At 43.8% G+C, this 24,162-nt stretch overlaps 1 protein-coding gene across 6 annotated transcripts in view; it reads left to right on the top strand.

Annotated features, from left to right (window-relative positions):
• LOC138755852 (transcription initiation factor TFIID subunit 4-like) overlaps positions 1–24,162 on the top strand; it is a 161,503-nt gene that overhangs the window by 74,910 nt on the left and 62,431 nt on the right. For all 6 annotated transcript variants that reach the window (XR_011352589.1, XM_069922576.1, XM_069922577.1 and 3 more), the window contains 2 exons: positions 10,254–10,384; positions 22,270–22,395. Coding sequence is in view for 5 of the 6 variants with exons in the window: in XM_069922576.1 (XP_069778677.1) it covers positions 10,254–10,384; positions 22,270–22,395 (257 nt within the window). In the remaining variant the exon portion in view is untranslated. The remainder of the gene's footprint in view (positions 1–10,253; positions 10,385–22,269; positions 22,396–24,162) is intronic.

Genomic DNA, 24,162 nt, shown 5'->3' with positions numbered 1-24,162 from the left:
AACAGAGCAATTTGGCCCCATAAAAGTCTGGGTTTTTCAACAGTGTAGCATTAAGGCGTCACCTTAATGTTTTTCAGGCATTGTTATTTGCAAGGCCTTGCTAAATATTTCGACTCGAGCACTCTGCTTTCCAACTGGGCAGACATTAGAAAATAATCAATTTTGTTATGAGAGTCATGGGGCTTTGAGTAAAAGGAGTAATCCCTAGCCTGCGGGTTCCTCTGCCTCCATATATCTATCAAATTTAATTCTTTCATAAAGACCAGAGTGGTTTTTGCTGTCTTGGATCTTGTCAATGTCTTTGTTGTCTAATCTAGAATAGGATCCATACAAAAATTTAGATCTCCCTCTGCAGCCCTTGGAAAAGCATTTTGCATAGAGATTTAGCAGAGTCCATGGTTCCAAATATAACTGGCAGTGTACCATTGCAAATCTCCCAGCCGTGTTTGTAGCTCCACCACTTACCACCCATTGTGTGTTAAAATAGCTACCCCCCCCCACCCCCCCAAACCTCCGAGCTGAAGGTGGAAGAGAAATCTGCCCCATTCAGTCCCTTTTAAGTTTACCATGTTCCTTTTTCGTTAAGTGCATTTCCTGTAAGAACATTATATCTGCTCTCAATTTTTTAAGGGGAGCCAGGACCCACTTCCTCTTTATGGGATTATTTAAACCATTCACATTGATACTAATAAATTTGATAGTATTATTCGTTTTTGTTTCCATATCTTATCTTTTCACCTTCAGAGCATCACCATTTGTTTGTCTTGAATAGCACCTTCCTCACACCTTTCTGTCATTTATGGTCTCGCCATGCCGACATTCATACCAGCCGCAAAGGGAAAAAGTAGAATAAAATAAACATGAAAAAGACTAAATCCACCCCCACATCCCCATAGACAAACCTAGATAAAATAAAATTAAAAAACCCAATATATCAAAGTTAACATAGGAAGTAGGAACAGGAGTAGGCCAAAAATGGCCCATCGAGCCTGCTCCGCCATTCAATACGATCATGGCTGATCTAATTTAGGACCTAATTCCACCTACCTGCCTTCTCCCCATATCCCCTAATTCCTCTATCATGTAAAAATTTATCTAACCGAATTTTAAATATGTTTAATGAGGCAGCCTCACCCACTTCCCTGGTTAAAGAATTCCAAACATAACAAGTGAAACATTCAAAATATTCCCGTCCTCTGTTTTGGCACCTCTCCTCTCTGCTCCTGCACCACCTTCTCCTCGTGTGCCATCATCTCTCTTGCCTGGTCTGCGCTGCAGCCTTGAGTAACCTCTTCTGCCTTGAGCTCCCATTATTTTCCCCGTTTATACATTTAAAAAAAAATAGCTTTGCATTCCCTCCGATTATTATAAAACTTTATCTGAACCCCTGCAACCATGTACAACAATAGCCTCAATTGTCTTGATTGTTTTCATGAATCAATAATTCTCTAATGGCTCCCCTTTGTTCCATAGCATCTCATGGATTCCACCCATGGTTCCTTCAGGGGTTTGATTCAGCCTGTATTCTTGCAGGCTTACACATTTCCTGGTAATTCCTGGGTGCATAACATTGCACCCTTTGCCTCCTTAAAATGTTTCCTCTTCCCTCCCAGTAGCAGGATTTTTAGGGTGGCCGGGTACACCATTGCATACTCTACTTTTTTAACTCTGTATTTTCTTGACCTGGTTGAATTTCTTTTCGTTGTTTTAGCAGCGCAGGACTCGGTTCAGGGAAGAACATTAGTCTTCCCCTCCCTGGAATTCCACCGGTCCTTCTGACTCCCTTGATCGGGTCATTGCTGCCCTTAGCAATGTTTCCCGGTCCCGGCTACTAACAAACCAGATCAGAACTGGCCTCGGGCGTTGACTTGGGGTGGGACGGGGCTGAATGACAGATGGGCACTCTCTATGGTTGGGGGCGCTCTAAATCAATCCCTTCCCAACACTTCGGGAATTCAATGTTCAAAGAACTCCACAGAGTCCTTCCCTTCCTCCCCCTCTTTCAGGCCCTGTAGTCTAATGTTATTGCGTTGATTTTTCCAGATAGTCTAACTCATCTATCAGCTGTTTTTTTTCCAACGACCCATGTATCGGTTGCGTTTTACAGTCTTTCTTGTCTATCTTGGATGTCCTCCATCTTGCCTTTCAGGACCTCAGCACTATTTGTCAGAGCCCCAATTGAATTTTGCAAGTTGTGAAGGCCTTCAGAGACCTCTTTTCCAGTCATTGCTCCAATCTGGGTCACCAGCGACCTCACTTCTCTGGCCATCTCTGCATCCCATCTACATCCTTTTGTAACACGTGACGACTTCTAGAGACTATCCACAACACCTCCAACCTTTGTGTCACCTGCAAACATTGACCTCTGCATCTACTTTCTCGTCCAGGTCATTTATAAAAATCATCAAGAACAGGGGTCCCAGACAGATCCATGTGGAACTCCACTATTCACTGACCTCCAGGCAGAATATGTTCCATCTTCTACTACCCTCTGCTTTCTCCAGGCAAGACCATTCTGAATCCACACAACCAAACTTTCATGGACCCCATGCCTTCCTGTTCTTTGTTATTCCTTGAGGGTCTCGGGTCCGAAAAGTCATGAATATATTTTTGATCTTCTATGGACGCTGCAAGACCGGCTGGGTTCCTCCAACATTTCTGTGCATTTTTTACTACCATCATAGCATCTGCAGACTTTTGTGTTTCACCACCCACCCCTCCCCCCCCCTCCCCGAATCCACCTTGTGAAATGTCTTAATAAAATCCATATCTTCCACCCACACCATCATCAGTTTATTTTCTTGGTGCTTCAAGACCTCAATTGAGCCCTTGAATCACGACCTGCCCCTTTGCAAGTATTCTGACCATCCCTGAGAAAACTATACTTCATAGATGCTCATAAATTCTGTCACTAAGAATCCTTTTCAATAGTTGTCCACTTGCTGTAATTCCCAGGATCTTCCCTGTTATCCTTTTTTTAAACAAGTGGACTTCATTTGCCATTCTCCAATCCCCTGATAGCTCGCTCCCCTGTGGCCAGGAAGGACACAAAGATCATTGCCGATACCCCAGCAATTGCCTCCTGTAGTAATCTGGCCTGCAGTTTTCCCTGTAAATTGCTCAGTTTGGGTTGCTTTTTTTTCTGAATGCAAAAGAAAAGTGGGTCATTTTGAAGGACATTTCTCATCAAAAGTTAAATTAATCCTTCATCTGAATTTGATTTGCCTTTTTTCAAATTTGGAAGGTCATTAAATGTGCTCATTTTTTTAACTTTGCCAAATGCAGCTGTAAAAGTTAACAGAAAAGAAGTCTGATTGCTTCTGGTATATTCTGTGGCTTTTTTTTTCTTTATGATTGTAGCTTGATCTTTTTTTTTCCCTGAGCAAGTTCCTGGAGATTAGAGAAACAGCCAATTGCCTGAGGTGCTGGATTAACGAGTTGCCCTTCCTCCCTCTATGACTCCCTTCTGTCTGTGTCGTGAACAGTCTCTCTATACCAGTATAACACAAAAGTCTGCAGACACCGTGGTTGAAGTAAAAACACGATGCTGGAGAAACTCGGCAGATCAAACAGCGTCCTTTATACAGCAAAGATAAAGATGCTTGAGCCCCTCATCAGGGTATGAGGAAGGCAATGTGATTGTGCAAACGAGTCTGGGTGAAGGCACGGTCGTAGAGCGTGAGACCCGCAGTGATTACCAATGGGGACCAGTGAGAGAGAATCCCACAGAACTCCCTTTGGAGAGCAAAGGCGAACTTCTTCAAGGTGGCCATCCCTCAAAGAGATTTTACAGAGTTTTGCAATGGTTAGAAGTAAAACATGAAAGTTTCCAGACACCATGCCTGAAATTAAAAAAAAACTGCTGGAGAAACTCAGCAGGTCAAACAGTGTCCTTTATATTAGCAAAGGTAAACATACATAACAAGCGTTTCAGGTTTGATCCCTTAATCAAGGTATGACCAAAATGTGGGCAACAAGTCAGTTCATTTTAAAAAAAATTTTTGCTCTCTGCTTACACTTGGGGCCTCTAGTTTGATACTGCCCTATCCTGGGAAAAAGATTCTTGCAACTCAAGCATTCCAGTCCTGGTAACATCCTTGTGAATCTTCTAACATAATGACATCCTTCCTGTAGTTAGGTGACCAGAACTAAACACAATACACCAAGTGTGGTCTCACCAATGTCGTGTACAGCATTAACACAATGTCCCTCCCAGCTCCTGGACTCAATGCCCTGACCAAGGAATGCAAGCATGCAAAATGCTGCCTTCGCTTGCACGTGGAGCAATGCACTTGTACACCAAGATGTCCCTTAACCCCTTCCAGGGCTCAGTTATTTACTGTTTCATTACTCCCCTGTTTAAGACTTCTGAAAATATTGGTTTGCAAGTTTCAAGATTCCATTATTGTCTTGAAATAGTACAGAAATTGCCTGCCGCCTGCCGCCTGCCGCAAGGCAGACAGAGTTGTCATTAGTGTCGCCTGGCTCCCCTTACAGTTAAGAGAGAAAGAGAAGCAAAAGAGAGTCTCTTCAAAGTTACTGAGTGTCCGTGGATTCGCCTCCAGCGCTCTCTCAGCCTCTGTAGCCCCACAGACTCTTGTTAAATCCACCTGCCACCTGAGCTCCAGATCCAAACCACCGTCACAACGAGGGAGCCTTCAGCGCCCGAGGCCCTTCGGGAGACCTTCTTGACCTCATCACCTTCTCAAATTTGCAGGCTTCTTGTGTTTTGTGCATGGTATTTGCTTTTCTTTCTGCCAACCCTCACGTTCAGCTTTGTGGGCCAATTCTGATGATCTCCAGGTTCTTGTGAATTTTGCTTAGGTTGAATGTTGGTAGTGAGTGGTTCATGCACAAGGTCAAGTTGTGAGGGATAGCTTCAGCTCTGTGCAAAAGACTCGTGTATAACGTGCAGTTTTGCTCTTCAACCTTACAAGGGGCAGTAACATTTATTCCCATTTTGATTGAGCAGAACCATGGAAAATTACAGCATGGAAATGGGCCCTTTGGCCCATCTAGTCCACTGACCTGGACCCAGACCATTTCCTTCACTTGGATGAAAGAAAAATAGAGAATTGTGGGTAGGGAGGGTTTAGTACTTTTTTTAGGAAGGAATATATGGGTTGGCACAACATCGAGGGCTGAAGGGCCTGTACTATTCTGCCCGTCTATGAACCTATTCAAATTTATCTTGAATATTGAAATCAAACCTGTAACCTCCATTTCTGCGGGCACTTCACTTCCCATCGGAATGAAGAAGTTCCCCCTGAAGGTCAAACATTTTTTTGGTAGGAATATATAGGCCGGCACAGCATCAAGGACAGAAGGGACTATGCTGGGCTGTTGTGCTCTCTCTTTCACCTTTCACTCTTATTCTGTGGCCTCTCATTCTTGTCTCACCCAACCTCAATGAAAAAAAAAACCTTATCTATACCCCTCATAATTTTTCATGTCTCTATCAATTCTCAGAAGTTCCAGGGAAGAAAGTCCTAACCTGTTCAACCTTCTTGGTAAAGCTTGAATTCGGTTTCTCAAGTCCTGGCAACATCCTTGTAAATCTCCACTGCACTCTTTCAATCTTCAAGGTTCCTTTGTATTGTCAAATAATAATACTAAAAATATAATATACACAATATACGTCAACGTTTCCCTGCCCTGAAGGCAAACACTCGCCAGTAGCATTACCCAGCACCCCCAATAATAAGAGAAGGAGAAGCAAAAGAGAGTCCCTTAAGAGACGCTGAGTGTCTGTGAATTCACTTCCAGTGCTCTGCAGCCACACAGACTCCCGTTGTTAACCAGAGTTCCAAATCCAAACCTCTGATGCGATCTGGAAGTTTTCAGCACCTGAAGCCCTTTGGGAGCCCTTGTTGCCTTTCTCGAATGGGCAGCTTGGTTGGCGTAGCGGTTAGTGCAACACCTTTACAGTGCCAGCAACTGGGACTGGGGTTCGAAACCCGCCCTGTCTGTAAGGAATTTGTACGTTCTCCCCGTGTCTGCTTGGGTTTTCCCCCAGGGGCTCCAGTTTCCTCCCACTGTTCAAAACGTACCGAGGGTAAATTGGGAAGCGCAGAATCATGGGCTGAAATGGCTGTTACTGTGCTGTATGTCTCTTTTAAAAAATTTTTAAAGAATCCCAGTTCCGTACCTAGTTCCCATGAACCAGTCTCCAGCAATCCGCACCCTTGTGCGAGTCCTTTGACCACAAGTCTCACACAGCCTGAGTGGGTCCTTCAACCACTGAGTGCCTTGCTAGTCTGCTGACCTTTGTGTAAGATCATCTCAACGGGGGGAGGGCGGCCTGTTACTGGTGCCCTGAATGGGTCTGCTGCTTCCCACGGAGTCTGCAACCCCTCATAGTTCGCTACCCAGCATAGGTGTCGCCATCTCAGCACAAACCTCAGTGGTTAAAGGATGCTTAAAAAAAAGACAGTCAGCTACTCTGACAGGATGTTTAAAGCCTGAACGGAGCCTTCAGTGTCACAACCATTCAGTAGGACCCTGCCGAGCAGCACTGTGCCTCAACGCCTTGCTCTCCTGGGTCCGCAGCTGGCGATGTCACTGCAGCAGCTCTGGTACCACCCCCATTTTGATATCTTCTCTGCAGTTAGGTGACCAAAACAACACACAACAGTCCTGACCCAGCTGTAAGCTTTGAAAGCTTTCCTCGCTGTCCATTACACTCTCAATCTTTGTACCATGTGGTGATCCAGTTTACCACATTGTCATCCAGATTGCTGATTTAGACGTCAAACAGCAATGATCCCCACGAGTCACAGGCCTCCAGTTAGAGAGGCAATCATGTTCTGCCGCTCTCCGGCTTCTCCTGCAAACCCAATGCCCAATCCAAGTTGTAATGCACAAACGTGCTTGAACTCGGCAGATAGGAATAAGAATATGTGGTGGGGGGGATCCTGCTTCCTTGGAACATTCTGCTTTCCACTCTCCATACCAATCCCAAGTGAATAGAAAAATATAACATCCTCTCCTCTTCTTCCCTCCCACCCCCCGATCCCCACCTCCAGCAGCAAAGGCTGTTTTAAATATCTCTACTGGAGCTGCTGTAATTTCTACATTATTTTCCCTCCAGGTCAGAGGGAATATCTTTGCAGGCCTCGGGGATTTATCCACCTGTATTTACTTCAAGATACCAAATGCATTTTCTGTCATCTGTAGAGCAGGGGTTCCCAACCTTTTTGATCTTCTGTACCTCTTGGGCATTTTTATAGGTTCCCGTGTACCCCTAAAAATTAAGGATAAAAAAAAACACGACATTGTGCAATCTGACTGCAGATTACAACACCGTGTATTGTACAGTAGTGGTTATTCTCTCAGATCCAATGTACCCCCGAAAAGTACAAATGTACCACTGGGGGTACATGGACCCCAGGTTGGGAACCCCTGATGTAGAGGCTCTATGACCTCGCTGTTGTTTTGTCTCACTTTTATAGACTCTGTGTCTATCTCCTGATGCAAAATAAAAGCATTTAAGATCTGCTCATCTCATTGTCGTAAGTCGTTGGACCTTACCTGTTCTGGATTTCTGACCTCCATTCACACATTTTCAGCTTTGAACTGTTTGTGACTGTCTCTTTTCAATATTTTTATTAGTATTGATATATGTTAATACATACAGATATATGTTAAAAGTCAAAAAGATGCATTACATTTAAGTCATATAATTTCATCCAAGGTATCCCACATTTTAATCAAACATTATATTCTATTGATATTAGATATATATCAAAAAAGGAAAATCTAAATCCACGACCAAGAAAGGTGTTCGGGCAAAAAGAGAAGACAGAATTCTCATCAGATTGATAAATTACCTCATTAGTCAACACTTCTACCTTCATAACAAATCAAAGATTATGAAAGTAATTCAAAAAGGATCCCACTGTGTTTGAAAATTTGAATTTAAATTGTAAATTGAGCGTCTTCTCTGAGTTTAAACATGACATGACGTCATGTATCCATTAAGCATGAGTAGGTGGGGTATCGTCCCTCCATCTGAGCAACACTGCCGCCCGAGCCACAAGAGAAATAGAAGCTCAGATGCCGTTATTAAAGTTTGTGACTTTCAAAGTTCCTACCTTTGCTCCATTTGTGGTCATTTATCCAGTCAGGATCCCCTTTGCTCCCTGATCCTCCCCACATTTAATTGGCTACCTGCTGAGCCCTAGGCTCCTGATTCTCTCCATCGACCCCTCCCCTCCCCCTTTTAATTAGCACTTTTGCAGCGGCGTTTATTTTATGGGCATCTTAACAACATGTTTCAAAGGATCAAGGTTGATAGTAATGAATTGCACAAATTTAATATCCTTATATTTGTATATCCTTTCATCCTTGTATTTTATCACAGTAATATATTTAAATGTGTTACCGCATAAATAAGACATAGGAGCAAAAATAGGCTATTCAGCCCATCGAGTCTGCCCTGCCATTTAATCATGAGCTGATCCATTTTCCCACTCAGCCTCACTGTCCGGCCTCCTCCCCATAACTTATGATGCCCTGGCTAATCAAAACCTATCAATCTTTGCCTTAAATACACCCAATGACCTGGCCTCCACAACTGCCTGTGGCAATAAATTCCATGCATTCACCCCCCTTCTGTCTAAAGAAATTCCTCTGCATCTCTGTTCTAAACAGACACCCTTCATTCCTGATGTGCCCTCTTGTCCTAGACTCTCCTGCCTTGAGAAACAACCTTCCTACATCTACTCTGTGGATGCCTTTCAACCTCTGAAATGTTTCAATGCCATTTCCCCCTCCCCTCGGTCTCCTAAACCAGACAAGAGCTGTCAAACACTCATAATAATAACCCTTTCATTCCCGGAATCATCCTGGTGAACCTCCTTTGAAGGCTTTAATTATCTCAAATTACATTTTAGCTGTTGTGCTTTATAATTTACATGCATTTCTGATGAGTGGCAAGGTAGTGTAAAAGTTATGACTGAATTAATGGTCGGTGTGCTTCCTGCCCTTGCCTTGTTGCCTGTGATTTCCAACTTGCCTTTCTGTGATCTCAGTACTGAGGCCCTCAGAGTAAAATGTGTGCCCATCAGCTGGTGCTTGTGGCCAGCTCGGATTTGGAGTTGTAACATTAAAAAGTCCCCATCCTCTGCTTGTCTCAGACAGTTGTAGAAATGATAGGATAAGTTATCTCAGTTATAGTGGCATGTTTTACTTGAGTCTCCCTCCTGAAATTTTTAAACACTTGCTTCTCGTAACCTTAAAATAAACAACAATGACTTAATATCTGACCTACCTCTCAGTCCTATCTCCTGATATTCAATTAGAGCAGTGCCACATTTTTCATATCACTGTTCCTGATGGGACCTTTCACATGTGTTAAAGGCAGTAAATCTAAGTTGATGTTGTACTTGGAACCTTGTTGGAGGTGCAGGCACTTGTAGAATCATTCTGGACTTGAGTGGCTGTTAAAACTCCATCAAAAACAATTCAACCTGAGCAACATAGCAGGCATGTTCATGTCCTATCATCTTGGATTTGGGCCTGAATTTGACGTGAGTCAGTGATAAAAGAGGAATTGGGCGATATGGGGAGAAGGCAGGTAGGTGGAGTTAGGTCATAAATTAGATCAGCCATGATCGTATTGAATGGCGGAGCAGGCTCGATGGACCATTTTTGGCCTACTCCTGTTCCTACTTCCTATGTAAAAGATAGAACATTACTGCATACTACTGGTCCTTCAACACTCCAAACCTTCCCTCCTTGAACTTGTACCCCTCTATTTTTCTTCCATCCATGTACCTGTCTAAGAATCTTTAAAATATCCCATTGTACCAGCCTTCACCACCCTTAGCAAAATATTCCAGGGACCTACTACTCTGTGTAATTTAAAAAAAAAATATATATATATATCACTGATGTCTCCCCTGAACTTCCCTCCTCTTGTACAGATTTCCTCTGGTATTTGCTAGTGTCGTGCCAGGAAAAAAGGTGCTTGCTGTCCACCCTACCTATACGTCTCATAGTCCTCCAAGTCAGCTCTCATCCTTCTTTGCTCCAAGGAGAAAAGCTCCAGCTCTGTTGTCCTTGTTGAGGCCAATGAAGGAAGCCCCGCCTAACAGAATTCTAAATGTGTGGCCGAAGGGCAAGCAAATGAGCCAAAAATGTTAAGGTGCACCACTCGGCTGGAAGATGTGACTTGCATTGAGCTCCAGGGATGGGAGGCGATTGGGTTGTGCAGTTTGAGTGATAAATGAGTCATTGCCTCTCCTCTGCAGGTATGAAGCACTGTGTGACGCAGGTCAATTCCGACACGCTGAACATCATATCTCAAGCAACGCAAGAGCATCTACGCGAACTGGTGGAAAGGCTCACTCTGATTGCACAACATCGTATGAAGGTGTACAAGGTTTGTAAAGCAAATTTCATGAAGGCAAATAATTAGTACGATTTGATTAGAGCAACCTTTTCTCGGTTATGCCCCCCGCCCCCAGGAGTCTGTCAAAGTTTATGAGCCCCCTTCCCTCTGAAGCAGTCAAGCTTCGGTTTAAATATTTAGACATAAAGCACAGTAACAAGCCCTTTTGACCACAAGCCTGTGCTGTCCAATTTACGCCCTATTAACCTACAACCTCAGTACAATTTTTTTGAATGGTGGGAGGAAACCAAGGCCCCCAGGGAAAACCCTCGCAGACACCAGGAGAATGTGCAAACTCATTACAGACAATGCGGGATTTGAACCCTGGTCTCGTGCGCTGGTGCTGTAATGGCGTTTCACTAACCGGGCCGCCCAAACTTCTTCCATTCTTCTACTGACTTCATAAGAAAATATAAAAGGTATTTATGTTATGTGAGGCGCAAAGAAAAAGCGTCTTTTACTTAAATGTGCTGTGGCCCTGTTGAGAATGGCTGGTTTAAAGTCTGCAGGCACCGTGATTGTATAAAAAGACAAAAGTGCTGGAGGAGCTCAGCTGGTCTCCGTTGGAGGTAAAGACAGCCAATGTTTAGGGCCCGAGCTCTTCTTAAAGAATGTTCATGATAGAAACCCATGAGATTTGCAGCTGATATAAAAGTAAAATGAAAAGAGATTGGAATGGTCAGGTCTAAAATGTACATAATTTAAGTAGCTTTTGGGCTCGTGCATCCTTCTCAGAATGGTTTGCAGCCATCAGTGATCTTTGCCTTCTGGATTTGTTATTCCAGTGTGGTTTTTTGCATGTGAATTTATGTACTTAAGCTAGAGTACTCAACAAACTGCTCTTTTTCCTCTTGAAAGGGCTCTTGTGTTAGAACATAGAGCAATACAGCACGGGAATGGACCCTGCAGCCCACAATTTCCGGTAAACGTGATACAGAAATTAGACTAAAACTCTGCTTGCACGTCATCCTTGTCTGTCTCATCCCTGCATACAAAATTATGAGGGGCATAGACGGAGTAAATGCAAGCAGGCATTTTCCACTGAGGTTAAGAGATTAAAAAAATTAGAGGACAGGGGTTAAGGGTGAAAGGAGAAATGTTTAAAGGGAACATGAGGGGAAACTTTTCATACAGAGTGTGGTGGGAGGGTGAAACAAGCTGCCAACTGAAGTGGTGAAGGTGGGCTCGATTTTGACATTTAAGAAAAATTTGGACAGGTACATGGATCGGAGAGGTAAGGAGGGATGCGGTCTGGACACAGATCATTGGGATTAGGCAGATAAATAGTTCAGCACAGACCAGATGGGCCAAAGAACTGTAGTGTTCTATGGCTCTATCTTGATGCCTCTTAGTAATTCTACAGCATTTGCTTCCACCACAAGTTCTGGCAACCAGAACCACTCGTAATTGTCCACACATCTCCATTAAACTCTTCCCACCCCCTGCAATTTAAACATGTCCTCTGGTATGTGACATTTTTAGCTGAGAAAAAAGATTCTGTCTACCCCACTGGTTTTCAACCTTTTTCTTTCCACTCACATCCCACTTTAAGTAATCCCTCTGCCATCGGTGCTCTGTGATTAGTAAGGGGTTGTTTTAAGGTGGGATGTGGGTGGGAAGGAAAAGTTTGAAAATACTGTTTTAATCGTACCTCATTGACTCGTTATGTGCATGGTTTCATAACTCCAAAGGAAATGGGTCGATAACAATTTTTCTCAAGCCAAATATTTCAGTAACAATTGGGCCTAGAGCAGTGATTCTGAACCTTCCCTTCCCACAGAGCACCGATGGCATATGGATTACTTAAAGTGGGATGTGAGTGGAAAGAAAAAGGTTGAGAACCAGTGGGGTAGACAGAATCTTTTTTCTCAGCTAAAAATGTCACATACCAGAGGACATGTTTAAATTGCAGGGGGTGGGAAGAGTTTAATGGAGATGTGTGGACAATTACGAAGTGGGATGTGAGCTCAAAGAGAAAGGTTGCGAACCACTGGTGTACCCGACCTGAGCCATCCCCCCCCCCCCCCCCCCCCATAATTTTATAAACCACTAACAGGTCTACCCTCAGAAAGCATGTCTGCAGTTTGTAAAGACTACTGCATGTTATGAGGTGGGCACTGTCGGAAAGGCTGCACTGATTTACATTGTTGTATTTTGCACATCATTAACCTTTTAAATTAAAAAAAAAGCAGGAGCTTAAAGTGTGTCTGGGTGGTTGGGGGCAGTGATTTTCCCAAGAGACCTCTTTGAGAGGAGTCAGTAAGCAGCTGCAGAGAATATTTCTGGAGTTTGAGGTGCAGGTAGCGGAAAGCATAGCTGCCAAAAGTTTGGAAATGCAGATTGGGATTTGGGAAGCTAGGGGTTTTGGTACAAGGTTCCTAGCTGTGGTTCATTGGTAGCTGAAATGAAAAATTATTGCAGCTTGAAGTTAGCTTGGACAGGATGCATTAGTTGACCCTCCAATTCAGTTTTGGGTGACACAGTGTTACAGCCACAGTTCGAATCCAGTGCTGTCTGTAAGGAGTTTGCATGTTCTCCCCATGTCTGCATGAGTTTTCCCTAGGGACTCTGGTTTTCTGCCACGTTTCAAAGCGTACCGGGGTTGTAGGTTAAGTGGGCGGCACAGGCTCGTGGGCCAAAAGGGCATGTTACTATGGTGCAAGTCTAAATTTAAATGTAGAAAATGTAACATGGAACATCTTTTGTTTATGAAACAGTAAACTGGGACCTTGGCACAATCTTGCCATAAGGGAAGAAGAATAGAGGGGGGGGGTGGGAATCTCATTGAAACATTTCAAATGTTGAAAGCTGTGGACAGAGTTAATGTAGAAAGGTGGCTTTCCATGGTGGGAGAGTCTAGTGCAAGAAGACAACTTCAGGATTGAAAGCTGTCCATTTGGAACAGAAAATGCGGAGGAATTGCTTCAGCCAGGTGTTGAATTTCTGGAATTGGTTGCCACAGGCGGTTGTGGAGGCTAAGTTGTTGGGTGTATTTAAGGCAGAGATTGACAGGTTCTTGATTAGCCAGAGCATCAAAGATTATGGGGTGAAGGCCGACCAGTGGGGCTTTGGGAAAATGGATCAGCTCAAGATGAAATGGCGGGGGCGACACAATGGGCTGCATGGCCCATTTCTGCTCCTATGGCTTGGGGTCTTATGGACTGGGCTTCCTGTGGAGATTCCCCCTCCAAGTTTCTCAGTTTTATCTCCCAAGTTCAAGTTTATTTGTCATCCAACTGTACCAGTTCATCCAATGAAGCAGAGTTGGTCCACAGTGCAAAGCGTGCAGACATGACACACATCCAGATAAAGATGCATAAACACTCTACATATCTATGTATATGGAAATGAATATTATTAATAAATAGACACACAGAAAGTTGTTTTAACAGTCATTCAGCGTTCTCACTGCGTGTGGGAATAAGCTGTTCCTTGACCTGGTGATGGTAGCTCAGATACTGCTGTATTTCTTTTCCAACCAGAGTAGAGGGAAGATGTCGCATGTGGGGTGGAAGGGCTCCTCCCTGATTTTGTGAGCCCTCTTTAAACTACAACCCCGGTAAATCCCATCGATGGGGGAGGGTAATCCTCTCTGCCTCTTTTATGATCCTGTGGATTGGCCCCCGATCCCATACTCCTCAGCAACTGAACCACACAGTTTTGCAGGCAGCCAGGACGCTCCTGTTGAAACCTCAGTGCCTGATGGGCTTCTTTCCGGTATTTCGTGTTGAGGCATCAGGAGTACAAGGACCGTGCCGGCGGATCCTGCAGAGTTCACAGGAAGTAAAGGGTAACCAAACTTTCGGGCCTGGACCCTTCATTAGCATTGGTTATTTTCAAACACCACCCTCACCATGCTCAAAATAATTTGTTTGGTCATTTAGATGACTTACTCCAAAATAACTAGCGGCATCCCTGCTGAAATAATGTGTAAAAGAAAAAGATTGAAGTTTAATTTCAGTCTTGTTTTATTTCGGTATTTTAAAGTTGCTCATAACTATTGCCTGGGTGGTCACGTGCAACCTGACCTCGCCAGGAAAAAGGAAGGAATAAGTAAATATCTGCTCTTGTCTATAATCCAGTGACACTAATTTGTCAAAATAACTGCAATGAGGAGCACAGAGAGATGATGGATCCATTTTCTGAGGGAGAACAGCCCCCGCAGCCATGTGTATACAAGGCGATCACTAATTAATCCATTTGGGATTTCGGGAAGAGCTTAAGCAGGGAGAGCATTTCAGCCTGCTCCCACAGGAATGCACTGAAGGAGGAGATGGATGCTGTCGACGGCATGAGATGAAATGGATATAGATGGATTGAGGGAGAGGGCTGGTTCACTGCAACTCATCACAACCCTGCTTTTGATCATGTGCTGTCAGAGTTCTGCTGCTGCTCTCAACCCCCTCCTTTCCACTCGCAAAGGCTTCAGTGAGCCCCTGAACCATCGCTGAGCACTAATTCTGGGTGGTGTGGTTACTCGGGAATGCTTTTTGTGCACCATCCATATCAAGTCCAAATTCTTTGTTTTTTATGTTACTTAGGAGGAAGATCTCTGGGTTTTTTGGTATATTGCTTTTTGTAATTTTATTTAATATCTGGTTTAGATCTTCCCAAAATTTTTTCACTTTCTCACATGTCCAGATTGCATGAATTGTTGTTCCCATTTCCTTTTTACAGCGAAAACATCTGTCAGATACTGTTGAGTCCCAATTATTTAACTTTTGAGGTGTGATGTATAGCCTGTGTATCCAGTTATATTGTATCATACGTAACCTCGTGTTTATTGTATTTCTCATCGTTCCAGAGCATAACTTCTCCCATGCTTTTTAACTTTATATTTAAATCTTGTTCCCATTTTTGTTTAGGTTTACCATTTGTTTCCTCATTCTCCTTTTCTTGCAGTTTAATATACATATTTGTTATAAATCTTTTGATTGTCATTGTGTCTGTAATCACATATTCAAAGTTACTTCCCTCTGGTAACCTCAGACTGCTTCCCAATTTGTCCTTCAAGTAGGATTTCAGTTGGTAATATGCCAACACTGTATCATGAGTTATATTATATTTATCCTTCATATGTTCAAAGGATAATAATTTATTTCCTGAAAAGCAATTTTCTATTCTTTTGAACCCTTTTTTCTCCCATTCTCTAAAGGAAAGGTTATCTATTGTAAAAGGGATTAGCTGATTTTGCGTCAGTATTAGTTTTGGTAATTGGTCATTTGTTTTATTCCTTTCTACATGAATCTTCTTCCAAATATTGAGCAGATGATGTAATACTGGAGAATTCCTACATTGTACCAATTTTTCATCCCATTTATATAATATATGTTCAGGTATCTTCTCCCCTATTTTAACTAGTTCTAATCTAGTCCAATCTGGCTTTTCCCTTGTTTAATAAAAATTTGATAGGTATCTTAATTGTGCGGCTCTATAATAATTTTTAAAGTTTGGCAGTTGTAAGCCTCCTTGTTTATACCATTCTGTTAATTTATCTAGTGCTATCCTCAGTTTCCCCCCTTTCCATAAAAATTTCCTTATTATTTTCTTTAACTCCTTGAAGAATTTCTCTGTTAAGCGTATTGGCAATGCCTGAAATAGGTATTGTATCCTTGGGAAAATGTTCATTTTAATACAGTTTATCCTTCTTATTAGTGTTAGTGGTAAATCTTTCCAATGCTCTAAGTCGTCCTGTAATTTTTTCGTTAGTGCATAATAATTGAGTTTATATAGATGGCCAAGGTTTTTATTTATTTGTATACCTAGGTATCGTATTGCTTGCATTTGCCATCTGAATGGTGATTCTTTCTTAAATTTTGAGAAATCCGCATTATTCATTGGCATTGCTTCACTTTTATTTACGTTAATCTTGTATCCCGACACTTCTCCATATTCCTTCAATTTCTAATGTAATTCTTTTATTGATATTTCTGGTTCTGTTAAGTATACTATAACGTCATCTGCAAATAGACTGATTTTATATTCCTTGTCTTTTATTTTTATCCCTTTTATTTTATTTTCTGTTCTTATCAATTCTGCTAGTGGTTCTATGGCTAACGCGAACAATAAGGGTGATTGTGGGCATCCCTGCCTTGATGATCTGCTTAAGTATCTCATCACTTTTCTTTATATAGCCCACTACCATGGTATTGTCAGCAAGTTTGTTGATGGTGTTATTGCCTTACTGAGCCCCACCGTCGTAGTTGTAAAATGAGAGAAGATGGCATTCATTTTAATTGATTGAATACAACTGTCGTCATTTGGAGTTAATTGGATGTCAGAAAGTTGACGCAGAAGTAACTTGTGTGAAGAGGACTGTGGGTGCAGTTCAAGGGGCTGATTTTACCACTGATTTTTTTAGGAAAATTACAGATGGGTTTTAAATGTTGGCCTTGCTGGTAACACTTGCATTCAGAGAGAATTTTCCAGGAAATTGATGACATGTGGGATAAATTGTCTTTATGTTAGAAATGCACCTGTGGTTTGCATGTCCTGAATATCTTGTCCTTTTGGATCCCTCAAAGGCAGTAGTTTTGTATCTACCCACAAGCCTGTTCAGTGCAAATACCCCAATTAATCTACAATCCTTGGTACGTTTTTGGAGGGTGGGAGAAAACTGGAGCACCCGGAGGAAACCCGCACAAATTCCTTCCAGACAGCGCTGAATTCGAACCCGGATCGCTGATGCTGCAATGTGTTACGTTAACTGTGCCACCCAATCCCAGTGGTCGCTCTCTCTACCTGCCTCCACCTCTCTCATGTCTGGGATCCCTCACACAGCTTCTTTCCCCCCTTTATACATGAAATATCACCCCTTCCACACCCGTCTTGATAAAGTGTCCAGGCCAGATGTGTTGTCTGACCATTAAAAAAATTCTGCTCCTGAATGCTGTCGAACCCGGGTTCCTCCAGTAATTCTTTATCTGATCAACATCTGCAGCTTTGATTCTCTATAAGTACAGGTGATCTTGGCAGCATTTTATTGGGGCACTCTAGGTTAATTTGAGTGAAGAACACAAACTGAGTTGGGCGGCCCGGTTGGCGTGGCAGTTAGCATAATGCCTTTACAGCGCCAAAGATCACGACTGGGTTTCGAATCCCGCACTGTCCGTAAGGAGTTTGTATCTTCTCTCCGTGTCTGGGTGGGTTTCCCCAGGGGGATCTGGTTTGCTCCCACTGTTTGGAACGTACAGGGGGTTGTAGGTTATTTGGATGTAAATTGTGCAGCACGGACTCATGGGCTGAAATGGCCCGTTACCGTGCTGTGTGTCTACATTTAAAAAAAAATAAATTTAAAACCTTGTTGCATGTAAATTGACCACAAGAACATGTGCAAGTAATTCAATAATATTCCACCTTTTCTTCTTTGGCTTGGCTTCGCGGACGAAGATTTATGGAGGGGGTAAATGTCCACGTCAGCTGCAGGCTTGTTTGTGGCTGACAAGTCCGATGCAGGACAGGCAGACGCGGTTGCAGGGGAAAATTGGTGGGTTGGGGTTGGGTGTTGGGTTTTTCCTCCTTTGCCTTTTGTCAGTGAGGTGGGCTCTGCGGTTTTCTTCAAAGGAGGTTGCTGCCCGCCGAACTGTGAGGTGCCAAGATGCATGATTTGAGGCGATATCAGCCTACTGGCGGTGGTCAATGGGGCAGGCACCAAGAGATTTCTTTAGGCAGTCCTTGTACCTCTTCTTTGGTGCAAACAAATTGTCCGATGACACCAAGGAGAAAATGTCAATTGAGGGTAATAAGTAGTGCAAATGTTGAGTTCCGGGCCACTGATTCAGACACCAGAGAACAAATCTCACTGTGGCAACTCTGGGATTTAAATTCAAGTAATTAATTTGGAATTTTTTTAATTGACTCTCATTGGCAACTGTGGTGCAACTGAGTTTTCATGTAAAAGTGGAGGTGAACAGGAGACTGGATCTACAGCAACATTTGACTGTTTGTGGCATCCCAGTGCTACTTCAGCAAGGATCTCTGGGGCGTCGATTCAACTAGTCTCCACCAGACTGTTTCGAGTGCGGAAAAATGTCTCATTTACTAATGGCTTTCCAGGAATGACAAGACCAGCTTGCTCGGTCTGACCAGGGGAACTCCAGGTCCTTGGCTTCACTGAGGTTTAGGTGAGATAAAGGTGGGAGGGTGAAAGGGGAAAAGTTTAAAGGGAACATGAGGAGGGCTCGTCATCGCACAGAGAGTGGCGTGAGATTGAACAAGCTGCCAGCTGAAACAGTGAAGAGGTTAGTTAGGAAGGTTCAATCATTAGGTATTAATGTTGAAGTAGTGAAATGGATTCAACAATGGCTGGATGGGGGATGCCGGAGAAGAGTGATGGAAAATTGTTTGTCAAATTGGAGGCTGGTCACTAGTGGAGTGATCAGTACTGGATCCATTGTGGTTTGTCATATATATTAATGATCTGGATGATGGGAGTGGTAGATTGGATTAGTAAGTATGTAGATGATACGAACATTGGTGGTGGTGTGAACAGCGAGGAAGGTTATCAAAGCCTGCAGTGGGATATAGGACAGTTAGAAGAGTGGGCTAAAAGATGGCAGATAGGGTTTAATACTGATAAGTGTGAGGTGCTACATTTTGGTAGGACTAATCAGCAAAGCTCATCCACGTTAAATGGTAGACAATTGAGGAGTGCAGTAGAACAAAGGGATTTAAGAATTCTGGGACATAATTCCCTGAAAGTGGAGTCACATGTAGATAGGGTGGAGAAGAAAGCTTTTGATATGTTGGCTTTCATAAATCAGGGTATTGAATACAGGAGTTGGGATGTCATGTTGAATTTGTATAAGGCATTGATGAAGTCAAATTTGGAATATTGTGTGCAGTTTTGGTTGCCAAATTACAGGCTATAAACAGAATAGAGAGAGTGCAGAAGAGATTCATAAGAAGGCTGCCTGGGTTTGAGTTACAGGGAAAGATTGAGCAGACTGGAACTTTATTCCCTGGAGCATAGAAGATTGAGGGCTGATTTGATATTTAAGATTATGAGGGGAACAGATAGAGTCAAAGTGGGCAGGTTTTTTCCTTTGAGAGTGGGGGAGATTCAAACAAGAGAACATGGATTGAGATTGAAGGGAGAAGCATGAGGGGGAGCTTCTTCACTCAGAGGGTGGTGGGACTGTGGAATGAACTCCTGGCCGAAGTGGTAGATGTGGGTTCGATTTTAATATTTAAGGAAAAGTTGGATAGGTGTATGGACGAGAGAAGTGTGGAGGGTTATAGGCCGGGTGCAGGTCAATGGGACGAGATGGGACAAGGCGTCCGGCTTGGACTAGAAGGGCTGAACTGGCCTGTTTCTGTGTTGTAATTTTTATATGGTTAATTTTAACATATAAGAAAACTTAGAACAGGTACATGGATGGGAGAGTCATGGTGGGGAGCTGACTGATGGAGGACCTCAGTTTTCTTCAGGCTGACTTCCAGGCCAAACATTTTGGCAGTTTCCGCCAAACAGGACAACAAGCGCTGAAGAGCTGGCTCTGAATGGGCAACTAAAGCGGCATCGTCTGCAAAGAGTAGTTCACGGACAAGTTTCTCTTGTGTCTTGGTGTGAGCTTGCAGGCGCCTCAGATTGAAGAGACTGCCATCCGTGCGGTACCGGATGTAAACACCATCTTCATTGTTGAGGTCTTTATTGGCTTGTTTCAGCATCATGCTGAAGAAGATTGAAAAGAGGGTTGGTGCCAGAACGCAGCCTTGCTTCACGCCGTTGTCAATGGAGAAGGGTTCAGAGAGCTCATTGCTGTATCTGACCCGACCTTGTTGGTTTTTGTGCAGTTAGATAACCACGTTGAGGAACTTGGGGGGCCATCCGGCCATCCGAGGCGTTCTAGTATTTGCCAAAGCCCTTTCCTGCTCATGGTGTCAAAGGGTTTGGTGAGGTCAACAAAGGTGATGTAGAGTCCTTTGTTTTGTTCTCTGCACTTTTCTTGGAGCTGTCTGAGGGCAAAGACCATGTCAGTAGTTCCCCTGTTTGCATGAAAGCCGCACTGTGATTCTGGGAGAATATTCTCGGCGACACTAGGTATTAGTCTATTAAGGAGAATCCTAGCGAAGATTTTGCCTGCAATGGAGAGCAGCGTGATTCCCCTGTAGTTTGAGCAGTCTGATTTCTTGCCTTTGTTTTTGTACAGGGTGATGATGATGGCATCACGAAGGTCCTGAGGCAGCTTTCCTTGGTCCCAGCAGAGCTTGAAAAACTCATGCAGTTTGGCATGCAGAGTTTTGCCGCCAGCCTTCCAGACTTCTGGGGGGATTCCATCCATACCTGCTGCTTTGCCACTTTTCAGTTGTTCCAATGCCTAATACACCTGCATTAAGAATACACTGATCAAAAGATAGTGAAAATGTCATTTTTTTTAAAAGAAAATCAGTATTTTAGTCTTTAATTATGTAAGGTTCATTTAACTCACAATATTTAAATTCGAACTCCAGTCCCTGGGACTGTAACAATGTTGCATTAACCATGCTGCCATAATAATTAAACCCTCCCCCCACCCCCGAATCACCTCCACGCCAGTGTCCCAATCAGGCCCTCGGCACAACCCGACTCACCTCCACGCCAGTGTCCCAGTCAGGCCCTTGGCACGACCCGACTCACCTCCACGCCAGTGTCCCAGTCAGGCCCTCATCACGACCTGACTCACCTCCGTGCTGGCCTTCCAGCTAGGCCCTGGGTGCTACCTGACTTGCCTCTGTGTCAGTGACAGGCCCTTGGCACCTCTTCCTTTAAATTTGAATCCTGATCGCTGCCGCTGTAACAGCATTGCACTAGCCGCTATGCTAACCATGTTGCCATCATAATTAACCCCCCACCCCCCCAAAGTTTACAGACACTTCAGGAGAGCGGCATCAGCTGGCCCGACATCCTGGGCACCGTGAATTTATTGAAACTTTATTCAAACGGTGGCTGTGGGTGGGACACAACCAGGGCGCTCTGCTGGCTGAATGTTTGCACTCATCTTCACCAAGGGTTGTGCGTTGCTTCAGAGAAACTTTACAATTTTAAACTTTTATTTAAAACTTTATCTGCTTTAAAAATTGTTTATTTAATTATTTCCTTGATGTTTTTGTGATTGTTTGAGTTTCCAGTTGATTGTGTGCCAGATAATGGGGATTTTACTGGATTTGTCCAATTTTTTCTTAAATGCCAAGATTGAGCCTGTATTCACCAATTCAGTTGGCAGCTCATTTCATACTCCTAACCCTCTCTGTGCAAAGAATTGGAGCCAGGTCATTGGGTGCACATAAGGCAGAGATTGAAAGGTATCTAAATAGTCAGGGTATCAAAGGTTATGGGGAGAAGGCTGGGTCATGGAGCTGAGTGGGAGAATGCAGAGTTTTCTTGGTGGGCCGAATAGCCTACTTTAAAAAAAATTCTTTAGATATTCAACATGGTAACAGGCCCTTTTGGCCTACGAGCCTGGGCTGTCCAATTACACCTAATTGATCTACAACCCCTGGTACATTTTTTGAAGAGAGGGAGGAAACTGGAGCCCCTGGGGAAAACCCATGCAGGGACTCCTTACAGACAGCCATGATCGCTGGCACAGTAATAATGTTGTTCTAACCACTACATTAACTATATCTTGTGGTCGAACCCAAATGAATGTCACAAACAAAAGCTTGAGGCCCAAAGTCATCCAAAAGCATTGCATGTGGACCATGGTCCATCAACACCTAAATTAGGAGCGTTTTTTAGTGAAATCAAGTTGAGTGAATTTAATTTGGCAGGAGGCTGTAAAAGCAGGTGCACTGGCTAATAATTGCAGCAAGTAATTTTGTTTTGGGGACTTGGCAAATTGTTTGAAAAGGGCAGTGTTTCAGCTTGGCTCAGTCTGTTTGTTCCACTCCTGCAGGACAATGACCAATACAACTTGTCTGGTGACACACGGTCACAGCTGAAGTTCTTTGAGCAGTTGGATCAGCTGGAGAAGCAGCGGAGAGACGAGGATGAGAGGGAAATAATGCTGCGACTGGCGAAGGTAAGGACTTCTCATCCAAGGGTTTGAGGTGGCGGCTGGAAGCTTCTTGGTGTTCTGTCGGCGGCGTACACCTGATCCCGCACAGATCCAACATTCTGTGGCTTTGCCAGGTTTATTGGAATTTTTTTTCTAATTTAGGCTTTACGGGCCTTTTCGGCCTATGAGCTCATGCTGCCCAATTTACATCCCCAGTATGTTTTAAAGAGTGGGGGAGAACTGGAACACCAGAGGATACCCACTCGGACACGGGGAGAACGTACAAACTCCTTACAGACAGCACTGGATTCGAATTCTGGTCGCTGGCGCTGTTGCAGTGTGGCACACTAACTCGGCTGCCCGGTAGAGTTTTTTTTGTTGCGGGACCTTCCCACGTTTGCTCACCGTTCCGTCTCAGCTGCAAACCAATAATAATCAGCATGGTTATTACAGCGCCAGCTGTAAGGAGTCTGTCAGTGCTCCCCGTGACCTGCATGGGTTTTCCCCATGTGCTCCTATTTCCTCCCACCCTGCAAAAACTTAGAGATGGCAGATTAATTGGGCGGCATGGTTTACAATCGGCTTTTTATCATGTTGTAAATCTAATTTTAAAAAGCTGCACAATCTGCAGCAAGAGGAGTTGATGTTGGAAACAACGGGGGATTTGTGAAAATCGAGGTGCGTCGGGAGACCCATCAAAGTTGTCCTCCTGAGCAAGTGTTTGGTACAGCTTTTGTAATTTCACTGGACACAATTACATTTGATGACAGAATGGGAGTTGCAAAGATCTAGTTACTGGCAAGATGAAGCTTGATTACAGAATAACTTCTCTAAGTTTAACTTGGTTACCAAGGGTCTCAGCTTCTATTTACAATTCTCCATGTTGTGATTGTAACTGAACAATATCCCATTTTCCATTAAACAGCAAAGGGAGCTGTTAATAGGAAATTGCCAGGTTTGGAAATGTTGGTTTCACAGCTCTACTCTTGGACCTGTCCTTGGTTCTCTGTTCCCACACTTACACAATCCGCATCCCTCCTTGCTAAGTACAGTACAGCTCTCAGTTCTTTCCCCGACAATCCATCCACTGTCACTTGTCGGTGGGTTAATCGACGACAGCTCAGCTTTCATCGCCACCATGCCCTCAGTACTGGTTAGCAACTTCAAAACCTTGCAACTGGATCCTTGACTTTCCTCATCAGAAAACCCACAGTCCGTACGAATCAGAAACAATGGGCCTTTTCAAACTGCCGTATGAAAGGAGGTTTTCTGCACAATTTGCACGGTTAGCGACCCAGGTACATGGCGATTTGAAAGGGTCCAACTGAGTCAACCCGACAAGAACCCAACTGGGTCCCAGATCTACCTCAGAGGTGGTTAGGGAACCCAGTAAAAGTTACCCAGGTGTCCTGCTCTGGCGGTTTGAAAAGGGAAATGGCAGAGCTTGTATGCTTGCATCACAAGTGCCGCTGGTGCAATCAGTGGGGGAGAGTGGTCATTACCGTGATCAGGGTGAGACTGATGGTTGGGGGGGGGAGTGGGAGCCATAATGTGCCGCTGCAGCGAACACTGCTCCGGTTTGCGGAAACAGCTTAATGTGCGAGTGCGGGAATCAGGGTATAGGAGTGAAATAGATCAGGTAGTTGTGTGGTGTCTAAAAGTTAGAAAAGCTAAAGTACTGATTGTGGACTTCATATGGGGGGGGGGGGGGGCAAATCAAGAGAACATGGCTCAGTCTTCATCGAGGGGCCAACAGTGGAAAGGTTAAGAACTTCAAATTCCCGAATGTCA

Source organism: Narcine bancroftii, chromosome 2 (assembly GCF_036971445.1).
Source record: "Narcine bancroftii isolate sNarBan1 chromosome 2, sNarBan1.hap1, whole genome shotgun sequence".
Classification (NCBI taxonomy): Eukaryota; Metazoa; Chordata; class Chondrichthyes; order Torpediniformes; family Narcinidae; genus Narcine; species Narcine bancroftii.
Note: the sequence above shows the minus strand (reverse complement) of the source record. Positions and strands in the feature narration are given on the sequence as shown.